A 17,500-nucleotide genomic window follows, 5' to 3' on the forward strand; every position below is an offset into this window, starting at 1 on the left:
CTTCAGCTCAGTAAACTCTTTCAAAAGCCTCTTGGATCAGCTGAAAATCATCGTCACAGAGCTGAAAAAAGCCTGTTTTTCTGAGATACGAGGTTCTCACAGGACGGCCGTGCTACAGCAGGAACATCAATGAACACATGAATGCAGCAGGAACATGAATCCACAGACAGCAGAGAGAAACACACTGACAGGAACACTTCACTCACACACCACAAGGTTACTTCAAGGACTTTAATAATACTCACATACTTTTACTTCAGTCAGAGTTTGAGTGCAGTACTTTTACTTGTAGTGGAGTATTTTCACAGCATGATGTGAGTACTTTTACTGAAGTAAAGGATGTGAATACTTCTTCCACTGCTGGTTAACTTTAACATACCAACATTATGTAATTATTATTATTATTATAACATCCAGGTGTGATTTAAGACTCTTTGATTTCCACGTTGTTACCTGTCCCAGGGTAATCTGTCGGGTTAAATCCTCCCTCAGGTGTTGGAGCTCCGCCTCCAGCTCCACCTGCTGTCTGCTGCTCTCCACCTGTCTGTCTCTAAGAGCCTGGGCCTCTATCCGCAACACAGACAGCTCCTCCTGCTGGACGGACATGTCCTGAGGACACACAGACAGACAGACAGCGACACGTCTTGACCAGTGAAATATCAAACTTCGCCCTTTTCCCTGTGAGACACGCACTGACCTGTCTCTGTGTCCTCGCGCTGTCCTCCAGCTGTCTGCAATGTCTCTGGCTGTCCTCCAGGTGGAGCTGCAGACTGTGATTTTCAGCCTGCAGACTGTGAACCTGCTGCTGAGCACGACGAGCCTGAAACACAAACACAGGTCACAGGGATCACACCTGCACGCTCATGCACGCACGCACGCACTTAACATATACCTCCTACCCAGTTTCCCCAGTAACCACTGGCACTTGTCTCCAACAGGCGGAGTCTCTACCTGCTCTCTGAGTCCTCTCAGATAGTCCTGAAGTCCACAGATGATTCCCTCTAAGTCCCTCTGAAGAACCTCGTTAGCCAAAATCTGACCTGGAGGAGGAGGAAGAGGAGGAGTTATATTTAATATCTTCACAGACGTCTGATTAGCCAATCCGAGGGCTCCAGTTTGAGAGAGACTCCTCACCGTCGGTCAGCTGTTGCTCCAGCTCTTTGATCTCCTGCGTCTCCATGGCGATGCGTGACAGCATGTCGTTGAGGCGGTCCTCCAGCCCGTCCTTCTTCCCGCTCATCTTGTCCAACGGCCGTCTGCAACTGGACAATGGGGCGGTCACATGGTCCTGAGAGAGAGACGCCAGCCAATCAGAGCAGGTTCACCGGACACTGGCTACTTGTCCTTCTAATATTAGAGTGATGTGGGGTCCTGTCAGTCCTCCTCAGGACATGGACACGGACGTTACAGGTGAGCAGAGCGCTCTGCTCCGTGTACAGTCAGTATTCAGGAGGGAGCGGCAGGAAAAACTGACTTTGACAAGCAGTTGGAGTGACAGACAGAAAGCATGACTCAGCTGTTTTCAGTGGGGCTACTTCAAACGGTAAAGTGCTCGCTCAGCATGTGAGAGGCAGCGGGATCAACGGCCATCAAAGTTGTGTTATTGAGCCAGATTTCACTTCTCAGCTGCAGCTACAGAGAACTGACGCCGACCTGTGAATCGTTTAGTCGTAGAGAAGAAAGATTTAAAGATCTTGTGGAGAATGAGGGCATCAGTTTCACGACCTCTCGCATGCCGAGAGAGCGCTCGACCATTTGAGCTAATTCCCCTGTCTGAGCACAGAGCAGTCCACTCAAACACACACATTATTCCACTCCCACAATACTCACAGTTCACATAATCATGTTGAAATTCATGTCCATTTTTGAAGCGTTTGAAGACCCAGTCATCAGTAATGGAAGGCGCACTGACTGATTCACACTGAGTAACATGCATGAAAACACTGCACCTTAGGTTTCCAGAAGCTGCCGTTAGCCTTTGAGCAGCTCAGTGAATGAAATGATTTCCTCCAGTCAAGCACAAACTTCAGCGTACAGAGGAGACGCAGAATCCAGCAGACTGAAGGAGGTTAAACGTCCTGGTCCTGCGGTGGACACAGGGTTTGTCTAACTGTGAAATGTGAAATATGGTCACAATGTGAACTTCTGTTCCTGAGTTATGGGGTCGAATAACAGCCAGAAAAGAGTTCCTGCACAACATCATGATGTCACTGTGAAGCTGACCTTTGACCTTTTGGATAGAAAATGACATTGCTTCATTTTATGCTAGGAGACATTTTTTTTAATTTTGTCAGAATTAGTGTATGAATTCTTGAGTTATAGCCAAACATGTCTTTGGTGAGGTCACAGTGACCTTTGACCACCCAATTCTAACCAGCTCATCCTCAAGTGCAAGAGGACATTTGTGCCAAATTAGAAGATATTCAGTGGTGGGATGGTGCAGTGGTGCTCTGAGCTAAATGCTAACATTAGCATGCTAACATGTTGACATTTAGCTGGTATAATATTTACCATGTGCTTGCTGTTGCACGCTAACATTTGCTAACTGGCAGTAAACACAAAGTGCAGCTGAGGCTGATGGGAGTGTCAGTAGTTCAGCAGAGTTTGGTCATAAACAAACACATTAACATCCATCACTAACAGCAGTCACTTCACACTGTCCTCCACCACAGACACAACACAGAGCTGCTGGCTAACAGCCTCCATGTGCTCCCTCCACCTCCTCTTCTGTAACTCAGTTCACAGTAAACAGTGTCTCACCTCCTCCTCCTCCTCTCTGTACTAAAAAACATTTACTCCTCCATCTCTGTCTCCTCTCCTCTGCTGCTCTCCGTTACAAACTTCTCTTCCTCTCCTCTCTCCACCTTTCTTTGAATCAACACAGGAAGTCTGTGTACCACCAATCAGAGAGACAGCTGCAGAGTGACAGGTCATCTTCTGTCCAATGGGAGTAAGGTATAGCTGGGAAAGTCCCGCCCCTCAGAGGGGGGATCCTGGAGGGAGGACTCAGGGGTCTTAAAGAGACAGAACATGCAACAGAAGCATTTAGACCAAGCTGTGCTGCCTCTGGACTCCTGTTCACAAAACTTCACTCAAATGTTCAGTGTTTACTGACGGTTTTACTCCTGTCAGGCTGGAAAAGCAGCTGAAACTAAACTCAGACACTCTGAGGACACTAACTGTCAGCTGCAGCCTGAAATACTGACCTCTGGAGTTTAAAGAGAAAACTTTATGCTTCCATTTTTACTACTTTGCATATTCTGAGTTACATATTTCCTTCTACTGTAAGAAACATACAGAGGGGGGAAGGAGAAGGACAATCAGATACTTAAAGCAGTATCAAGGAGTAAAGTAGCAGAAAATGACTGAATGAGAATAAATCAATGTACTCAGTAGCTTTCCATCACTGGAGAAGAGGGATATAGATCTAAACTGTGTCCAGAGGGACGAACATGGTGCTAAAGTTCCCACAGGCGGTCTTTCAGTGGACTGCTCCTGTTAGGAAATGGGGAATTAGCTCAAATGGTAGAGCGCTCGCTTAGCATGCGAGAGGTAGCGGGATCGATGCCCGCATTCTCCACAAGCCTTTTGACCCAGTGTGGTCTGATGTGAGGGCAGAGACTCAAACATCTGGTTTGAGTTCTGCTGGAGAGCTCAAACCAGCTTAAAGAGGTCAGTTCTCTGCACCTTATGAACAAACTCAGTACAAGTACAAAGTAGAACATGCACATAGAACAGTGAGCGGATGTGTTGTACAGTCAGAAACAAGCAGGATCACTTTCATTGTTTCGCACCATTTGAAACATTAAACTGGACAAACCATTCAACTGCTCATAACAAGACATCTGACAGTCAGTCCTGTTTCTAATGTGCTCCTTGTAAATTCAGCAAATGTTTTACAGAAAGTTTTTTCTTTCTTTGAGTGAAAAACATTGAGTTGGTTTGTCCAGCGTGTTGACTGTTACCTCCTCAGCAGGTTGTGGGTCTGTGGGATTAGGCGTCAGCAGTTGTGATTGCAGCTCTTCTGTCTCTCTGTCTGTCTTTCTGCTCTGCTCTGTCTGTCTGTCCATCTGTCTTTGTGTCTCGGCAGCTTCGTCTCTCAGGTGCTCCAGAGCGGACAGTTTCCCGAGGAGCCAACACAGCGCCTCCTGCTGGGTTCATAGAAATATTGATATGCTCCTCTGAGTCACCTTCACTTATTTAAAACAAGATAGTGGAGCACAGAGATGTTTGTAGTAAAATGTCTGTACAACAATATCTATCAGGAAGAATCAGGTATCAATGGCAGACACGATGTTTCCCAGTAGGGTGAACATGCACACGTTTACATGCCATTTCCAGCTTTTTTAACACCCCTGATTCAAACTGTGTTTATGGTTTTATGAAGTGTTTCTGAGCCCTTGAAGTAATATCATTTATACAATCATGTTAAAAGGTTTATTAAAAACACAAATAACACAAATATAAGAACAATCACCAAAACGTATCAGTGTAACTCTGGCAAGAAATACACACAAAGAAGTCACCTGACCAGCACATGACCTGAGATGGAAAAGTCCTCCTTCCTCTATGATCGACTGAGCCTTCCCAGGATGTCCCTTTCATACCCATCATGATCCTCTCACCTGTTTACCTGTGGAATGTTCCAAACAGGTGTTTCTGGAGCGTTCCACATCTTTCCCAGTCTGTGAAACATGTTGCTGCATCAGATTCACAATAAGCAGATATTTACAGAAATCAATGAAGCTGATGAGGAGGAACATTAAATATATTGACTTTGTGCTGATTTCAGGTCACTTTGTGTCACAGAGGATTAGTAAGTTCTCAAATTCTGAATTTATGTTTACACAGTGTCACGTTTTGTGGAATCAGGGATGTACTTTGACTTTGATAGTGAACACAACGTTAGAGTAATTTGATACTCATTCAGTTGTTTGAAATGATTTTGTTGTTTTTTTCACTTCATTATGTCACCACGACTTCTGAAATCAGACCTCTGCCTGAGTTACACTGATGTGTCTGTATGTGTGTCCATTACCTGTCTGTGTGTTTTGGTTTCCTCAGGCACTGGCTGGTCAGCTACCGGCGGACGCTCTGACTGATGGCTAAACTGCAGGTCAGCCTCAGCTACACACACACACACACACACACACACACACACACACACACACACACACACACACAGACTTACTCTCAAACGATACAAAACTCAAGTCGAGTCCATTTTTAAGCAGCTAATTCTCCTGTAAATAAGGCGACCATGTAGCTCTGCTTTGCCTCCTCATCACTACGCAGACTGTAAAACAAAGGAAACAGTGGTGAAGGCAATGGACTGTGAATTTGCTTGCATGCTAAGTGAGGGATTGATCATTCGACCTAATTCCCATGTCAGTGTTTAGACATTGGATTGTACCATAACTTGAGTCAGGTTCAGCTTTGCTTTATGAAAACACCCTGAGTGGTCACCTTAAAATCCACACACCAAAGACACGATAAGAGAAGATGATTGAAGGCGATGAACCGCTAATCCATTCAAAGCTAGCAAAATCTGGCTGCCAAAATGTTCTGGGAACATTATTTGTTGAGTATGGACAGTTGATTATACGTTACATCACAACATTCTCCAGATGCTAAAAGTGCAAGTTTTTCTGACGTAAAACCAATGTTACAGTTAGATTGCCATAACATTTTGGGAAGTTTAGTTGAACGTTCTGTGAAGGTTGCTGGAGCGTTTCCCCTTAATGGTCTCTAAATGTTATAACAGCAAGTCTTTCTGATCTAAAACCAATGTTATTGTTATGTTCTCAGAATGTTCTGTGAAGGTTAATTGAATGATCCAGGAGGATTACTTGAATGTTTCCATTTAACGTTGTTCATATATTAAAACAGCAGGTTTTTCTGACATAAAACCAATGTTACCGTTAGGTTCTCCAAACATCCTGGGAAGGTTAGTTGAAAAAAAAAAAATCTTTGTTAAAGGCAAAGTAAATACAGAAGTTAATTTGTTGTGAAAGGACTGTGGAGATGCATGGTGTTCTGGCCATGACACGGTGGTGTTCCATCCTCCAGGCAGCTTCAAACCCCACTTGGATCGTTTCAGAAGAGGACACATTTTAATCGTCTGGTTTTGCATATTTAGTAATTTCTGCTTGATGTTCGTGCTTCTACTATGGTAATTCAATTCAATTCAATTTCATTTGTATAGCGCCAAATCACAACAGAAGTTGTCTCAGGACACTTTCAATGTAGAGCTGGTACAGACCAAGCTGGTAAGCAGACTAAAGAGTTAAATTGTTTAGTAATTATATGCTTTAATTGTGTTTCTTGTTAAAATATGATCGGGAGTCTGCACAGGGATTGACAGGATTCCTGTATCTGACTTCATGGACTAGATCTGCTCTAGACATATCATCCATCAACAATAAACGAAGTGAGAATTAGTCACAGAGCATGGCAGAAAGCTGCTTCTGTGACACCTCTGGAATGTGACATTGTGCAATCAATGGAATTGCATGTCTAGAATGACAGTGATCAACTCCGCGGGCAAAATGCATGAAGAGGAATTTAGGATAAAGTAATGGAGAGCAAATAATACCAATTAATGACATTATGATTCATTATGTCCCCACACAAGACGGGAAACTAAAGTCTCGTGGAGAATGCGGGCATCGATCCCGCTACCTCTCGCATGCTAAGCGAGCGCTCTACCATTTGAGCTAATTCCCCATGTAAACGCTTCCATTTCGCACTGCTACGAAAGCAGAGTGTCAGTCAACCCTGCTTACTTTGATGCCGCTGTGCTGCGTGGTCACTGGGACCTTCTTGTGCCAGAGACGAGGTGGCCGAGTGGTTAAGGCGATGGACTGCTAATCCATTGTGCTCTGCACGCGTGGGTTCGAATCCCATCTTCGTCGTATTTCCCTTATCTTTCATCTGTTCTATTTGCACAAGCCCCCATGCTCTTGCTTACATTAAATACGTACTCAAAAAAGACCCCTCGTGTGAAGAAGCGGTCGACTTCCGTGCCTCTGTTTAAAGTTAGCACTATTATGGCCCTGTGCCAAAACTCTCTGGATTCTGACTAACAGCCAGTGGTGTTGGCTGCCACACACCAGGATAACCTGAACAATGGGTGGTGTAGGTCACCCAAGACCAGCACTGGATTGACTCCAAGGGCAGAGAGTCTGAATACAAGGGCCCTGCCCAACAGGATTGTGGAGGAAGTTTAATGACTACCATTGTCATTTATGATGGGAAACGGAGATTTGCCATTTGCCAACCTTTAAACCAGAGGCCAACGTAAGTAAGACTGATACCTTCATTTCAGGGAGTGACATGAACAGCCAACAAAACGGTCTGAGTTGATTCACAGACCCACTAATCTGTTCGTCCAGGTAATGACATTATGATTCATTATGTCCCCACACAAGACGGGAAACTAAAGTCTCGTGGAGAATGCGGGCATCGATCCCGCTACCTCTCGCATGCTAAGCGAGCGCTCTACCATTTGAGCTAATTCCCCATGTAAACGCTTCCATTTCGCACTGCTACGAAAGCAGAGTGTCAGTCAACCCTGCTTACTTTGATGCCGCTGTGCTGCGTGGTCACTGGGAATTTCTTGTGCCAGAGACGAGGTGGCCGAGTGGTTAAGGCGATGGACTGCTAATCCATTGTGCTCTGCACGCGTGGGTTCGAATCCCATCTTCGTCGTATTTCCCTTATCTTTCATCTGTCCTATTTACACAAGCTCCCATGCTCTTGCTTACATTAAATACGTACTCAAAAAAGACCGTGTGAAGTGAAAATGAATCCCCCATTTCCTGGCATGCTGAGCATGCACTCAACTGTTTGAGCTAAATTCCCTTCGAATCTCTACTCTTTATACTCAAGACTCCAGTTTACATTTTGTGTAATAACTCTTTTAGAGCCAACAGCCATACAGTGCCTCTCTGAGGCTGTCATTATATTTAGGACAAGACAAGACTCATTTTATTAATCTCTATCAAACAAGAGATATGTAGCTTTGACAAAGTGTGTGGCTGTTAATCAACAGGTCAGTGTCCAAAATAAAAAGAAAGGGTTAACTCTTCCATGTTAAGTGAGCCCTCCGTCTGCTGAACAACATTGGATCCAGGTCACAGTTTATTGAGGACAGTTACACTTTGATACTTAGGTGTCTCTCCTGAACCCTCCTCCTCTCCCCTGTACTGGCTGTGTAGTAACTCATCTGAGGTCAAATCTTTAACCTTTCTCCTTTGGCAGATCAACTTATCTCTCATCACTGATCACCAAAGGAGCTGTTAAAGCCAAAAATTTTCTGTCCTTACCTCTACTTTGCTCTATTCTGCAGTCTTCCATCAAGGGGTGTGACGACTCCCTGTCAGTGTGAACGTCTGCAGCCTCCTGGGTCTGCAGCGAGGAGGTGGAGGGGGAGGAGTTTCGGGAAGTGGAGGTGATGGTGCTCCTGATGTGTCGAGCCTTGCCGATGTACGGACTCTCAGCCACAGAGTCCACAGTGTCGACTTCCTGATGAGACAGAGAGTGTAAACACTTGAAGACAAGTTTAAGTCAGATCCTTGAGTGGTAAGTTGCTGTTTGATCAAATCACAATTAAGTCTCAGAACAAATAAAGTGAGCAGTGATTGATCAATCATCGTCACCTCAGCTGAATCAGAGAGACGGTGGTGACCTTTGCGCTGGAGGTTCATGTTTCAAACCACTTCCAGATGACCTAAACTGTTGTGTTTTTGGAAACACACATGACACAATCAAACAGACAAACATGCTGCAAAAAGTAGCACAGACGACAAGGAACATGTTTCCAGGGGACACAAAAAGGTGATGAAGTTGGCTGGGACACATTGTTGCAATGGTTTGTAAGTTTTGAAGTTACTGAACATACCGTTTCTGTAACCTTCCACAACGAATTAGCAGGTTAGTAACAGGAAAAGGCAAAGGCCACGTTAATGACAGATATCTCCATTCATATCTGAATGTGTTGTGTGTATTCGCAGCACAGTCGTCCATTTGGTTGTGTTCCAAGTATTTGTGATAGTTCTGAATAGGATGTTTTCTTGTCTGCTTCATGTGTTTTCTTAAGCTGTAGTGCATTGAGCTCTCTCAGCCACCGTACAAGACACCAAAGGGGTTCAGGTAGGTCGCAGCAGTTTTGGTGGCAGTGTGACGTTTATTTTTCAACGGTCTGATTTCTTTAAGAACTTCAAGGGAACTTTAAGGTTCTAATATTTTTTAAGTCACATATTTATGTAAAAAATATTATCCAACGTGTTGTTATCTGGCTTTCTCCACTCAGATACTGTATTGGTCAAAAACACAGCATTGGACCATAAAGACACACAGCTGTGTTTTCATACAGTCCAGAGTGTGTGTGTGCGTGTGTGTGTGTGTGTGTGTGTGTGTGTGTGTGAGTTATTGTTACCTGTACGCTGCAGGAGGGCAGAGGGCTGAATTTGGCATCTATCTTGTAGAACGTCCACTCCTGCTCCAGCTCATAAAGTCTCTGAAAGGCTCCGGTCAACTCAGCTGTTGTCTTCTCCAACTGAAGACACACAGAAAAAAGCTTTTACTGTCAAACGGCTGCAGGGAGTCTCATGTTTGAATTAACCAGAGAAACCTTACAAAACACACAACAAACAGGACGCAATGCCAAATTCAGACGCGGTAGACAGAAGATGAAGTAGAAACATCAGACATTCAGCTCTGTTATGTCTAATGAAGGTCACGTTCAATAGCTGACAACATTGTTCACTTCAGTAGTGAGCATACTTTCAGAATTGATCATTTCCACGAGCTGCTGCAGACATGCTGAACACTGCAGGTCAAAACACATTAAAGATGGCTGACAGTTTCTCTCACACACACACACACACACACACACACACACACCTCTCCGCGTGAAGCTACCTGGGATCACAAAGGGCAGCAGTCTGAGGGTCTGAGGGAGCTAAGGATGATGGGAGATTGGATGTTAATGTGATGTCAGAGTACCTGATAGACCACGCTCAGGAGAGAAACAGGAGGACAAGGCTGGAAGTCCAGAGACAGACGACAGAGAACAAGAAGAACAAGCCACAGTGAGAGCAGGAGAGAGGACAGCGGCCGTCATGAAACAACCTGAGGTGCAATTCTGACAGTATTCAGAGTCAACATATTTAAAGGTGAAAAAAAAGGTCAAACAACATGAAGCAGCTCAGTGTTTCTCCTCCAAAACTGTACACAGGGTGTGGGTTTGCAGTGGTGCAGGTTGGACTCCTGAACTCAGTACTTGTACAACTGAGGCTACATTCTGCTACAGAGCTGAATTTATTGAAAAATAAGCAGTAGGATGATTGATTTTAACCCACACTAGAGACTGAAAGTCAGGATATCTCTAAACTCTGTTTAATCTGTCTCCAACAAGACTAAATACTGTATGGAAGGGACACACTGACGCACTGGAGGATGGTGTTAAGTCTTCAATGTCCACTAAGACAACTCCTGTGTTTCACCTGCTAGTGAGGTGTAAACTTCCCTCTTCTCTCCCTCTAAAAATGGATCAGACCATTGTGGGAAATTTTGCAAGTCACTGAGCGTGACTGATTGATGGTCATACTGGAGTCACAGGATTTTGTTCAAGTGCTTTAAATTTCAGGCATTTCATTTGCTGAAGAGACCAAAAAACACATTTCTGTTTATTTAATTTACGAATGTTTTCTCAGTTTAGTTATCAGGACATGAATGATGTCACAGTGTACAGATAAACTGGCCCTCGCTCACAGTGGTGCTGTTACTTAAAGAAAGTCTGGGTGGAGGCAGGCAGGAGCATGAGCTGACATCTACGAGGTTTTCAGTCGGTAAATCTAAACTTTTTTATGTCCGGTTCCACAGTGAACAGTGTTTGTGAGTCTACCTTCAGCAGAGAGGAAGTGACTGAAGGAGAAGAAGAAGAAGAAGAAAGCAGGACAGCTGTGGAGAACAGCTGCAGGAAACAACACAGACGAAAAAGAGAGACAGACAGGAGGGTTTGAGGGGTCAAAGGTCAAACACGTTTCCTCTCAGGATGTCAGTCTGTCCCACGACTGGGTCAAAGACACAGTTACACACACGCATACATACTATATGCGTGTGTGTGTGCATGTCCTACCAGCTGACTCTTGGTGTGGAGCTCCTGCTCCAGCAGTGTGTGTGCGTGTCGTTGTGTTTCTGTCTGAGCCGTCAGCGTTCGGTTGTTCTCCTCCTGCTGGTGGAGTCGAGTCACTGCGACCTGCTGCTCCCTCTGCAGCTTGCTCAGCTCTGATTGGCTGCTATCCGCCTCCCGCTGCAGACGCTCCAGCTCCTCTGAACACAAACAACAATGAAAACGACAGTGCTTGTGTGTGTCAATCAAGGCGCTGCTCCACTGCCACGTCAGAGATTTTCATGTGTGTTTGTTCAATATGAAATGACGTACCGTCGCTGAAGCGCTGGTGGGCGTGTCCTCTCTCCTCCTGGGTGACTGGCAGGTCGTCCAGCCTGTCCAGATTCCTGAGGTGGTAGAGCAGGAAGAGGCGTGAGTGCTGCAGTGAGCAGACAGGGTTTCCTGACACGGAAAGCTCTGATAGGCTGCTCAGAGAACGCAGTCTGGACACCTCGTACAGCTGCAAGCAGACACGAACGCAGAGATCCAGAGATGAGTGAGGTCGTTTATCAAACAGAAATACAACTTTTCTCTGGCTCAGACTTTCTGTTATTCTCTGGTTTAAATGACAGTAAACATCTTCGGGTTTTGGACAAAACAAAACATTTGAAGATGTCAGACTTGGACTCTGAGAAACATATTCAATGGGTGGGTTGACTGTTTACACCATCACCTGGTGACTACAGCGGTGACCAGGTGAGAGGTGTCAGGTGATCGATCAATCACCCGCTGTGATCGGACAGGTTGTCTTTCAAAATGCTCATTACAGCAGCCCTACTCAGTTTAAACCTTTCCTCTGAATGCACACACACGCACACACACACACACGTGCTCACAGAGGTGATGAGGTTGTGTTGCAGGTGAAGTGTGTGCAGTGACTGCAGTTTCTTTCCGAGCCACACGGGAACATGGTCGATCCTGTTGTAGGACAGGTTCAGATGCTGCAGCCTGGACATGAGCTCCAGTCCTTCGATCGTCCTACGCACGAGCACACGCGCACACGCACGCACGCACACACACAGCAGCAACAGTTACACATGACATGTTTCCTCGTACATACATGCACAATGTTTGGAGACTAAATGAACAGCTTTTCTGTCAGCAGCAGACAGTTTGTTTGAATGTTTTGTCGAGGTGATGAGCCACACAGATCCTGACACATCGTACCGTAGATGACCGGCTGAACAACAGCAAGCTGAATATAATATAGTCTTAGGGTGAGCGTGTGAAGGGTGGCATGTGCGAGCCTCACTGGATGTTGTTGTGGGCCAGCTGCAGCTCTCTCAGCTGTGTCAGAGTGTTCAGTTTCTCCATCTTCTGGATCGTGTTGTGGTTCAGTTTTAAAATCTCCAGATGTTGGCAGCTATGGAGGTTCTCAATGAACTGAAGAAGTCAACCAGAAGTAGAATTAGCAGTAGAAGTACCAGTTCTAGAGGTGGCAGCATAAGAGTATTAGTAATGTGTAATAGTATTAGCAGTAATGACAGCAGTAAGTACTGGATGGGCTGTGGTACTTCAGTATCAGTTTGTTCTGACCTTGAAACGCTTGTCTCCAGGTGAAGATGACAGATTCAGGGATCGAATCAGAGCCAGAGACGGACAACCAGTCAGCTTCAACAGCAGCTCCTCTGTCATGTACCTGATACCTGACAGGAGAGGAGGACCACCCATTACAGAACAGACATGAGCGATGGGATTCAAGGCTGTGGCTTTTCCTCCTCTACCTCCTCTGTTCCCCCAAGAGTCTGCACCTCCTGCCTTCCTCTGCACCTCCATCTCTGGAGCAGACAGCTGGACAGTCTGAGGACAGATGAGAGGAAGAAAAAAAAGAAAACATGGAGATAGACAGGCGGTGAGAAGGGTGATACAGTGTGTATGGAGAGGATGGTGAGACTGGTGGGAGGACAGACACACAGACAGACAGACAGACAGACAGACAGGTGCTGTGCAGCCATCTTTGTGACATCTATCATAACCTAATGGGATCTGGTCTATGGGGAACTTAACTGTTCAATATTATTTGAAATAATAAGACAAAATAACTCTGATCCGAAAACTCAAACAGCTCGTGTTTATGGCACGTTATCTTCATTCTGATTGGCTGATGTTTGACCTGAATATAACTGGATCATTATAAACTAAAAAGGTCTTTGGGGGAAATTTAATGGAAAGCCGGAATTTTGAAAACAGAGCCTCTTGAAATAAAACCTGCCGAAATGAAAGAGACATAAAACGTGTTGCTGTGAGCGGAAGGAGCTGCCTCTGTTTATTTACGTGATTATTTATTTCGTGTCAGCTCGTATCTTCATGACAGAAAACTGTCTGGTGCGGTTAGCCGCTAATTAAGGCGAGCTAGTTAGCGGTTAGCAAACTTAACTAAGTTTTAGAGAGTTAACCTGCAAAAAATAACGACAATAAATAACCAGTTAACCGTCTTACTGGGCAGACTGGTCCGATTCCCTCACACTGACTGACTGAAGACCGCTGTCCTGTTGTTTTGAGCGTACCTTGGTTAGTTGGTAACGCTAGCAGATAATTAGCTTTAGCCTGGTTAGCGTGCCAGTAAAGTCATTTGGTCACCATAGAAACAAAGCTCCACAGCGCTCCAGCTCGCGGTAACTTTGAATCCAGTTAGCTAACAGTCAGTTAACAGTCAGCTCCTCCACAAACACAGATCAAACTACAGACATGGACCTGACGACCTAGACGGGCTGACGGTTACCGCTAACTTTAACGTTACCTGTGCTAACCTTAGGCAGGTTGGGTCAGTTAATCCTGCGTCTCCATGGGAACCCGCAGATTATGGAGCCGGTGTAGTGTTAGCGTTAGCGTTAGCCATGTCGACTACTTCGAGCAAAAGAATGTTTCACTTCGAAACACGACGTGCGTTTGTTTCACAGCCCGACGGGACAGAAAAAACGACCAGTTTACAGAGAAAACCGCCCGGAGCGGCTGCGTCCTGAGAGCTCGAGCTGCAGGTGGATGTTGCCTTCACGGTCTCCTTGTAAACTCGTATTTCTCCGTTTCATGTTCTTATTTAGCGTTTGATCTTCTCCGATGTTTGATTTGCTGCTATTCTTCTCAATGATCTCAATGATCTGAATGTGTTTGTAATAATGTGAAGCTTTGGATGATCAGTCGATGGAGAAAATGATCAGCAGATTGATCCAGAATGAAAAGAATCATTAGTTTGAGTTAAAATGAACTCCACCTCAACCAACTCCAACAGGAACATCCTGCTGAGACATGAATGAGGAGACACAATGATCTACAGAGACCAGAGACAAGAGGACAACAGACACAGAGACACAATGATCTAAAGAGACCAGAGACAAGAGGACAACAGACACAGAGGACACAATGATCTAAAGAGACCAGAGACAAGAGGACAACAGACACAGAGACACAATGATCTAAAGAGACCAGAGACAAGAGGACAACAGACACAGAGACACAATGATCTAAAGAGACCAGAGACAAGAGGACAACAGACACAGAGGACACAATGATCTAAAGAGACCAGAGACAAGAGGACAACAGACACAGAGACACAATGATCTAAAGAGACCAGAGACAAGAGGACAACAGACACAGAGACACAATGATCTAAAGAGACCGGAGACAAGAGGACAACAGACACAGAGGACACAATGATCTAAAGAGACCAGAGACAAGAGGACAACAGACACAGAGACACAATGATCTAAAGAGACCGGAGACAAGAGGACAACAGACACAGAGGACACAATGATCTAAAGAGACCAGAGACAAGAGGACAACAGACACAGAGACACAATGATCTAAAGAGACCAGAGACAAGAGGACAACAGACACAGAGACACAATGATCTAAAGAGACCAGAGACAAGAGGACAACAGACACAGAGACACAATGATCTAAAGAGACCAGAGACAAGAGGACAACAGACACAGAGACACAATGATCTAAAGAGACCAGAGACAAGAGGACAACAGACACAGAGGACACAATGATCTAAAGAGACCAGAGACAAGAGGACAACAGACACAGAGGACACAATGATCTAAAGAGACCAGAGACAAGAGGACAACAGACACAGAGACACAATGATCTAAAGAGACCAGAGACAAGAGGACAACAGACACAGAGACACAATGATCTAAAGAGACCGGAGACAAGAGGACAACAGACACAAGGGACACTTTACTGCACCTCAGTACTTTTAATACTTGAAGTACATTTTACTGATTGTACTTTTACTGAAGTAACACTTCACACAGGACACTGATCCTGACTGATGCTCTCATAAAGCAGCTTGTTAATGTTGGAGCCTGTTGAGTTGGAGCCAGTTTTAAAAGGTGAAATAATTTACTAGAAACATGGTGGAGTAGAAGTATGAAGTAGCATAAACTGGAAATACTGCCAACACTACCTCAAAATGGCTGTTCAGCGCAGTACTTGAGTAAATGTTATTTTCCACTGCAGAGTGAAGCAGCAGCCTGTTTTCCACCTGACAGGTGCATAGAAAGCAGGATTTAATTATCCAGTTAGCCCTGTGTTACCACAGCAACAAGCAGAGACCACACGGCGTGTTGGATTAACTTTATTGGAAGATTATGAAATGAAGAAACAATAAAATCCGTTTACATGAAATGTGAGCTGACAGCATTTCCTGTCTAATAACACTCTCTGGGTCGAGGACGCAGGTTTTCTGTGTTTGTCTTCGTCCTCGTTCTCCTCACAGTTCTCCTCCTCCTCCTCCTCCTCCTCCTCCTCCTCCTCCTCCTCAGTATTAAACCTGGTCTGCTGACTCATGAGGAGTCTGGGCAGCTGGCTAACTGCAGGTCCAGAGCAAAGTCCTCCAGGTGGGAAATGTAGTCCAGACACTCAGGAGAACTACAGTCTGTTGGCCACAGCTCCACCAGCGCCTCTGAGTCCAGAGGAAGTCGATACCTGCAAGACAAAACCAGGGCAGCAGGTCAGAGTGCCGTCAGACCGCAGGAGGCAGAGGAAGACTGACAGGTGAGATTCAGGTAAGAGACGCTGACTTGAAGCCGTGGCTGAGCGTGACCTCTGCCCCGCTGGCGCCCATCACCAGGTACTGTTTGCTGTTCTGGATGTCAACAGCGCTGCAGGTGACCTTCTTCACCAAGTCCACCTCTGTCCCTGAACTCACCGCTTCAAACTCTGCAAAAGAGGAGAAACTGTGAACATCAGGAGACACGAGACAAAGACACCATGTGATCAAGGCGACATGTGACATGATGGGACACTTCTTAAACGTGACATAAAAATAAGTAACATGAAGTAACGTGCAGTTACTGCAGTACTAATACAAATACTCTGTTGCAAGTTTCAGTCCTGCACTGAAAATGTTACTTCAGTAAATGTGAACGATCGTGTGTGGAAAAAAAAACTTGACGGTCGTTGACATTCAGCTGTGGAACTCAGAGTCTCTCTCTCTGGCCGAGAGAGCATCAGTGAACATGGTTGAATCACATGTTGTTCTCCAGGACGTTTAAGGACACCTTGACAGTCAAGGAAAGGTGTGACGTCCAATCAGACACGGCGTGACAGGACCACCGACTGAAGACTCAGCTGTTTCACCTTTGTCTGTGTTCTTCAGGACTTCAACTACGGTGGCTGTGTAGGTCATGAAGTCTCCCTCTGCTTCTGAGGACTTCACCGTCACCTTGTAGGCTGCAGGAAGACAGACAGAGCACAGAGGACACCGCGGATCTGAGACGTGGACTGAATTGTCGGCTTGTAAAATGGTTGGTGTTCAGGCTAAATTCACTTCTCCTTCACAGCAAATCTCTTTCCCACCGTATTTGATGTGTGGCTGGCAGGTCTCATCGGTACGTTTGGCTGCTGTCAGAGTCGCATCAACGGTTCCTCTGTAGGCAGCGCACGCAGCTAAACAACAACAACAACAACAACAACAACAACATATGATGTGGGACAACAACAAACATGAACAGCACAACTACAATATCAAAACTGTTCAACACAAAGTACACAAGAGGAGAAGGCATGAAAATCACATCCACTCAAACCTCTTAGCACCTCCTGCAGGTGAAACTGTAACAAATGCTACACACCTGTTCAGCACCCCCATCTGCACCACGCGGCTGAGTTTGGTTATAAAATGTGATATCACAGAGAAACAGCAGCTAATAAGTAGCATGGTGGTGTTTCACTAATGGCCACAAGGTGGGGCTGTTGGTGCTGTGTAGAAACATGTTATGATGTTACTGTAGCGCCCCCTGTGGGTAGAGTTGTATGACATGTTGCACACTTGTGTAATCTGTCTGTGTGTACAATATTTCCAAATTTGGTTGCGAT

The 17,500-nt window shown here is 45.3% G+C and overlaps 2 protein-coding genes and 5 non-coding genes across 14 annotated transcripts in view; 3 read left to right on the forward strand and 4 right to left on the reverse strand.

Annotated features, from left to right (window-relative positions):
- The window catches only part of cntrl (centriolin), a 34,615-nt gene extending 20,475 nt beyond the window's left edge, over window positions 1-14,140 (reverse strand). For 3 of the 8 annotated variants that reach the window (XM_076731951.1, XM_076731955.1, XM_076731949.1), the window contains exons 1-16: window positions 13,917-14,140; window positions 12,901-12,976; window positions 12,713-12,822; window positions 12,429-12,559; window positions 12,013-12,154; window positions 11,450-11,636; window positions 11,144-11,337; window positions 10,009-10,047; window positions 9,440-9,559; window positions 8,328-8,526; window positions 5,039-5,127; window positions 3,966-4,151; window positions 1,135-1,288; window positions 952-1,040; window positions 698-820; window positions 454-609 (exon numbers count right to left, since the gene is read on the reverse strand). In XM_076731951.1, coding sequence (XP_076588066.1) covers window positions 454-609; window positions 698-820; window positions 952-1,040; window positions 1,135-1,288; window positions 3,966-4,151; window positions 5,039-5,127; window positions 8,328-8,526; window positions 9,440-9,559; window positions 10,009-10,047; window positions 11,144-11,337; window positions 11,450-11,636; window positions 12,013-12,154; window positions 12,429-12,559; window positions 12,713-12,822; window positions 12,901-12,952 — 1,971 coding nt within the window. In that variant the 5' untranslated portion in view covers window positions 12,953-12,976; window positions 13,917-14,140. Of the gene's footprint in view, window positions 1-453; window positions 610-697; window positions 821-951; window positions 1,041-1,134; window positions 1,289-3,965; window positions 4,152-5,038; window positions 5,128-8,327; window positions 8,527-9,439; window positions 9,560-10,008; window positions 10,048-11,143; window positions 11,338-11,449; window positions 11,637-12,012; window positions 12,155-12,428; window positions 12,560-12,712; window positions 12,823-12,900; window positions 12,977-13,916 lie in introns of those variants that run through there. The other 5 variants (XM_076731952.1, XM_076731950.1, XM_076731954.1 and 2 more) reach the window with 5 other exon arrangements.
- Window positions 3,508-3,580, forward strand: trnaa-agc (transfer RNA alanine (anticodon AGC)). The gene has a single exon. It is a non-coding gene; the product is annotated as a tRNA-Ala (tRNA).
- trnaa-agc (transfer RNA alanine (anticodon AGC)) lies at window positions 6,654-6,726 on the reverse strand. The gene has a single exon. It is a non-coding gene; the product is annotated as a tRNA-Ala (tRNA).
- Window positions 6,833-6,914, forward strand: trnas-gcu (transfer RNA serine (anticodon GCU)). Its single transcript has one exon. It is a non-coding gene; the product is annotated as a tRNA-Ser (tRNA).
- Window positions 7,450-7,522, reverse strand: trnaa-agc (transfer RNA alanine (anticodon AGC)). The gene has a single exon. It is a non-coding gene; the product is annotated as a tRNA-Ala (tRNA).
- trnas-gcu (transfer RNA serine (anticodon GCU)) lies at window positions 7,629-7,710 on the forward strand. The gene has a single exon. It is a non-coding gene; the product is annotated as a tRNA-Ser (tRNA).
- Window positions 14,141-15,947: 1,807 nt separating the features above from the next.
- Window positions 15,948-17,500, reverse strand: part of c5 (complement component 5) — a 19,748-nt gene continuing 18,195 nt past the window's right edge. Inside the window, exons 39-42 of the mRNA XM_076731958.1 lie at window positions 16,982-17,071; window positions 16,763-16,855; window positions 16,204-16,342; window positions 15,948-16,108 (exon numbers count right to left, since the gene is read on the reverse strand). Of these exons, the coding sequence (XP_076588073.1) occupies window positions 15,967-16,108; window positions 16,204-16,342; window positions 16,763-16,855; window positions 16,982-17,071 (464 nt within the window). The 3' untranslated portion in view covers window positions 15,948-15,966. The remainder of the gene's footprint in view (window positions 16,109-16,203; window positions 16,343-16,762; window positions 16,856-16,981; window positions 17,072-17,500) is intronic.

This window comes from Chaetodon auriga, chromosome 5 (genome assembly GCF_051107435.1).
Source record: "Chaetodon auriga isolate fChaAug3 chromosome 5, fChaAug3.hap1, whole genome shotgun sequence".
In the NCBI taxonomy this organism is placed as follows: Eukaryota; Metazoa; Chordata; class Actinopteri; order Chaetodontiformes; family Chaetodontidae; genus Chaetodon; species Chaetodon auriga.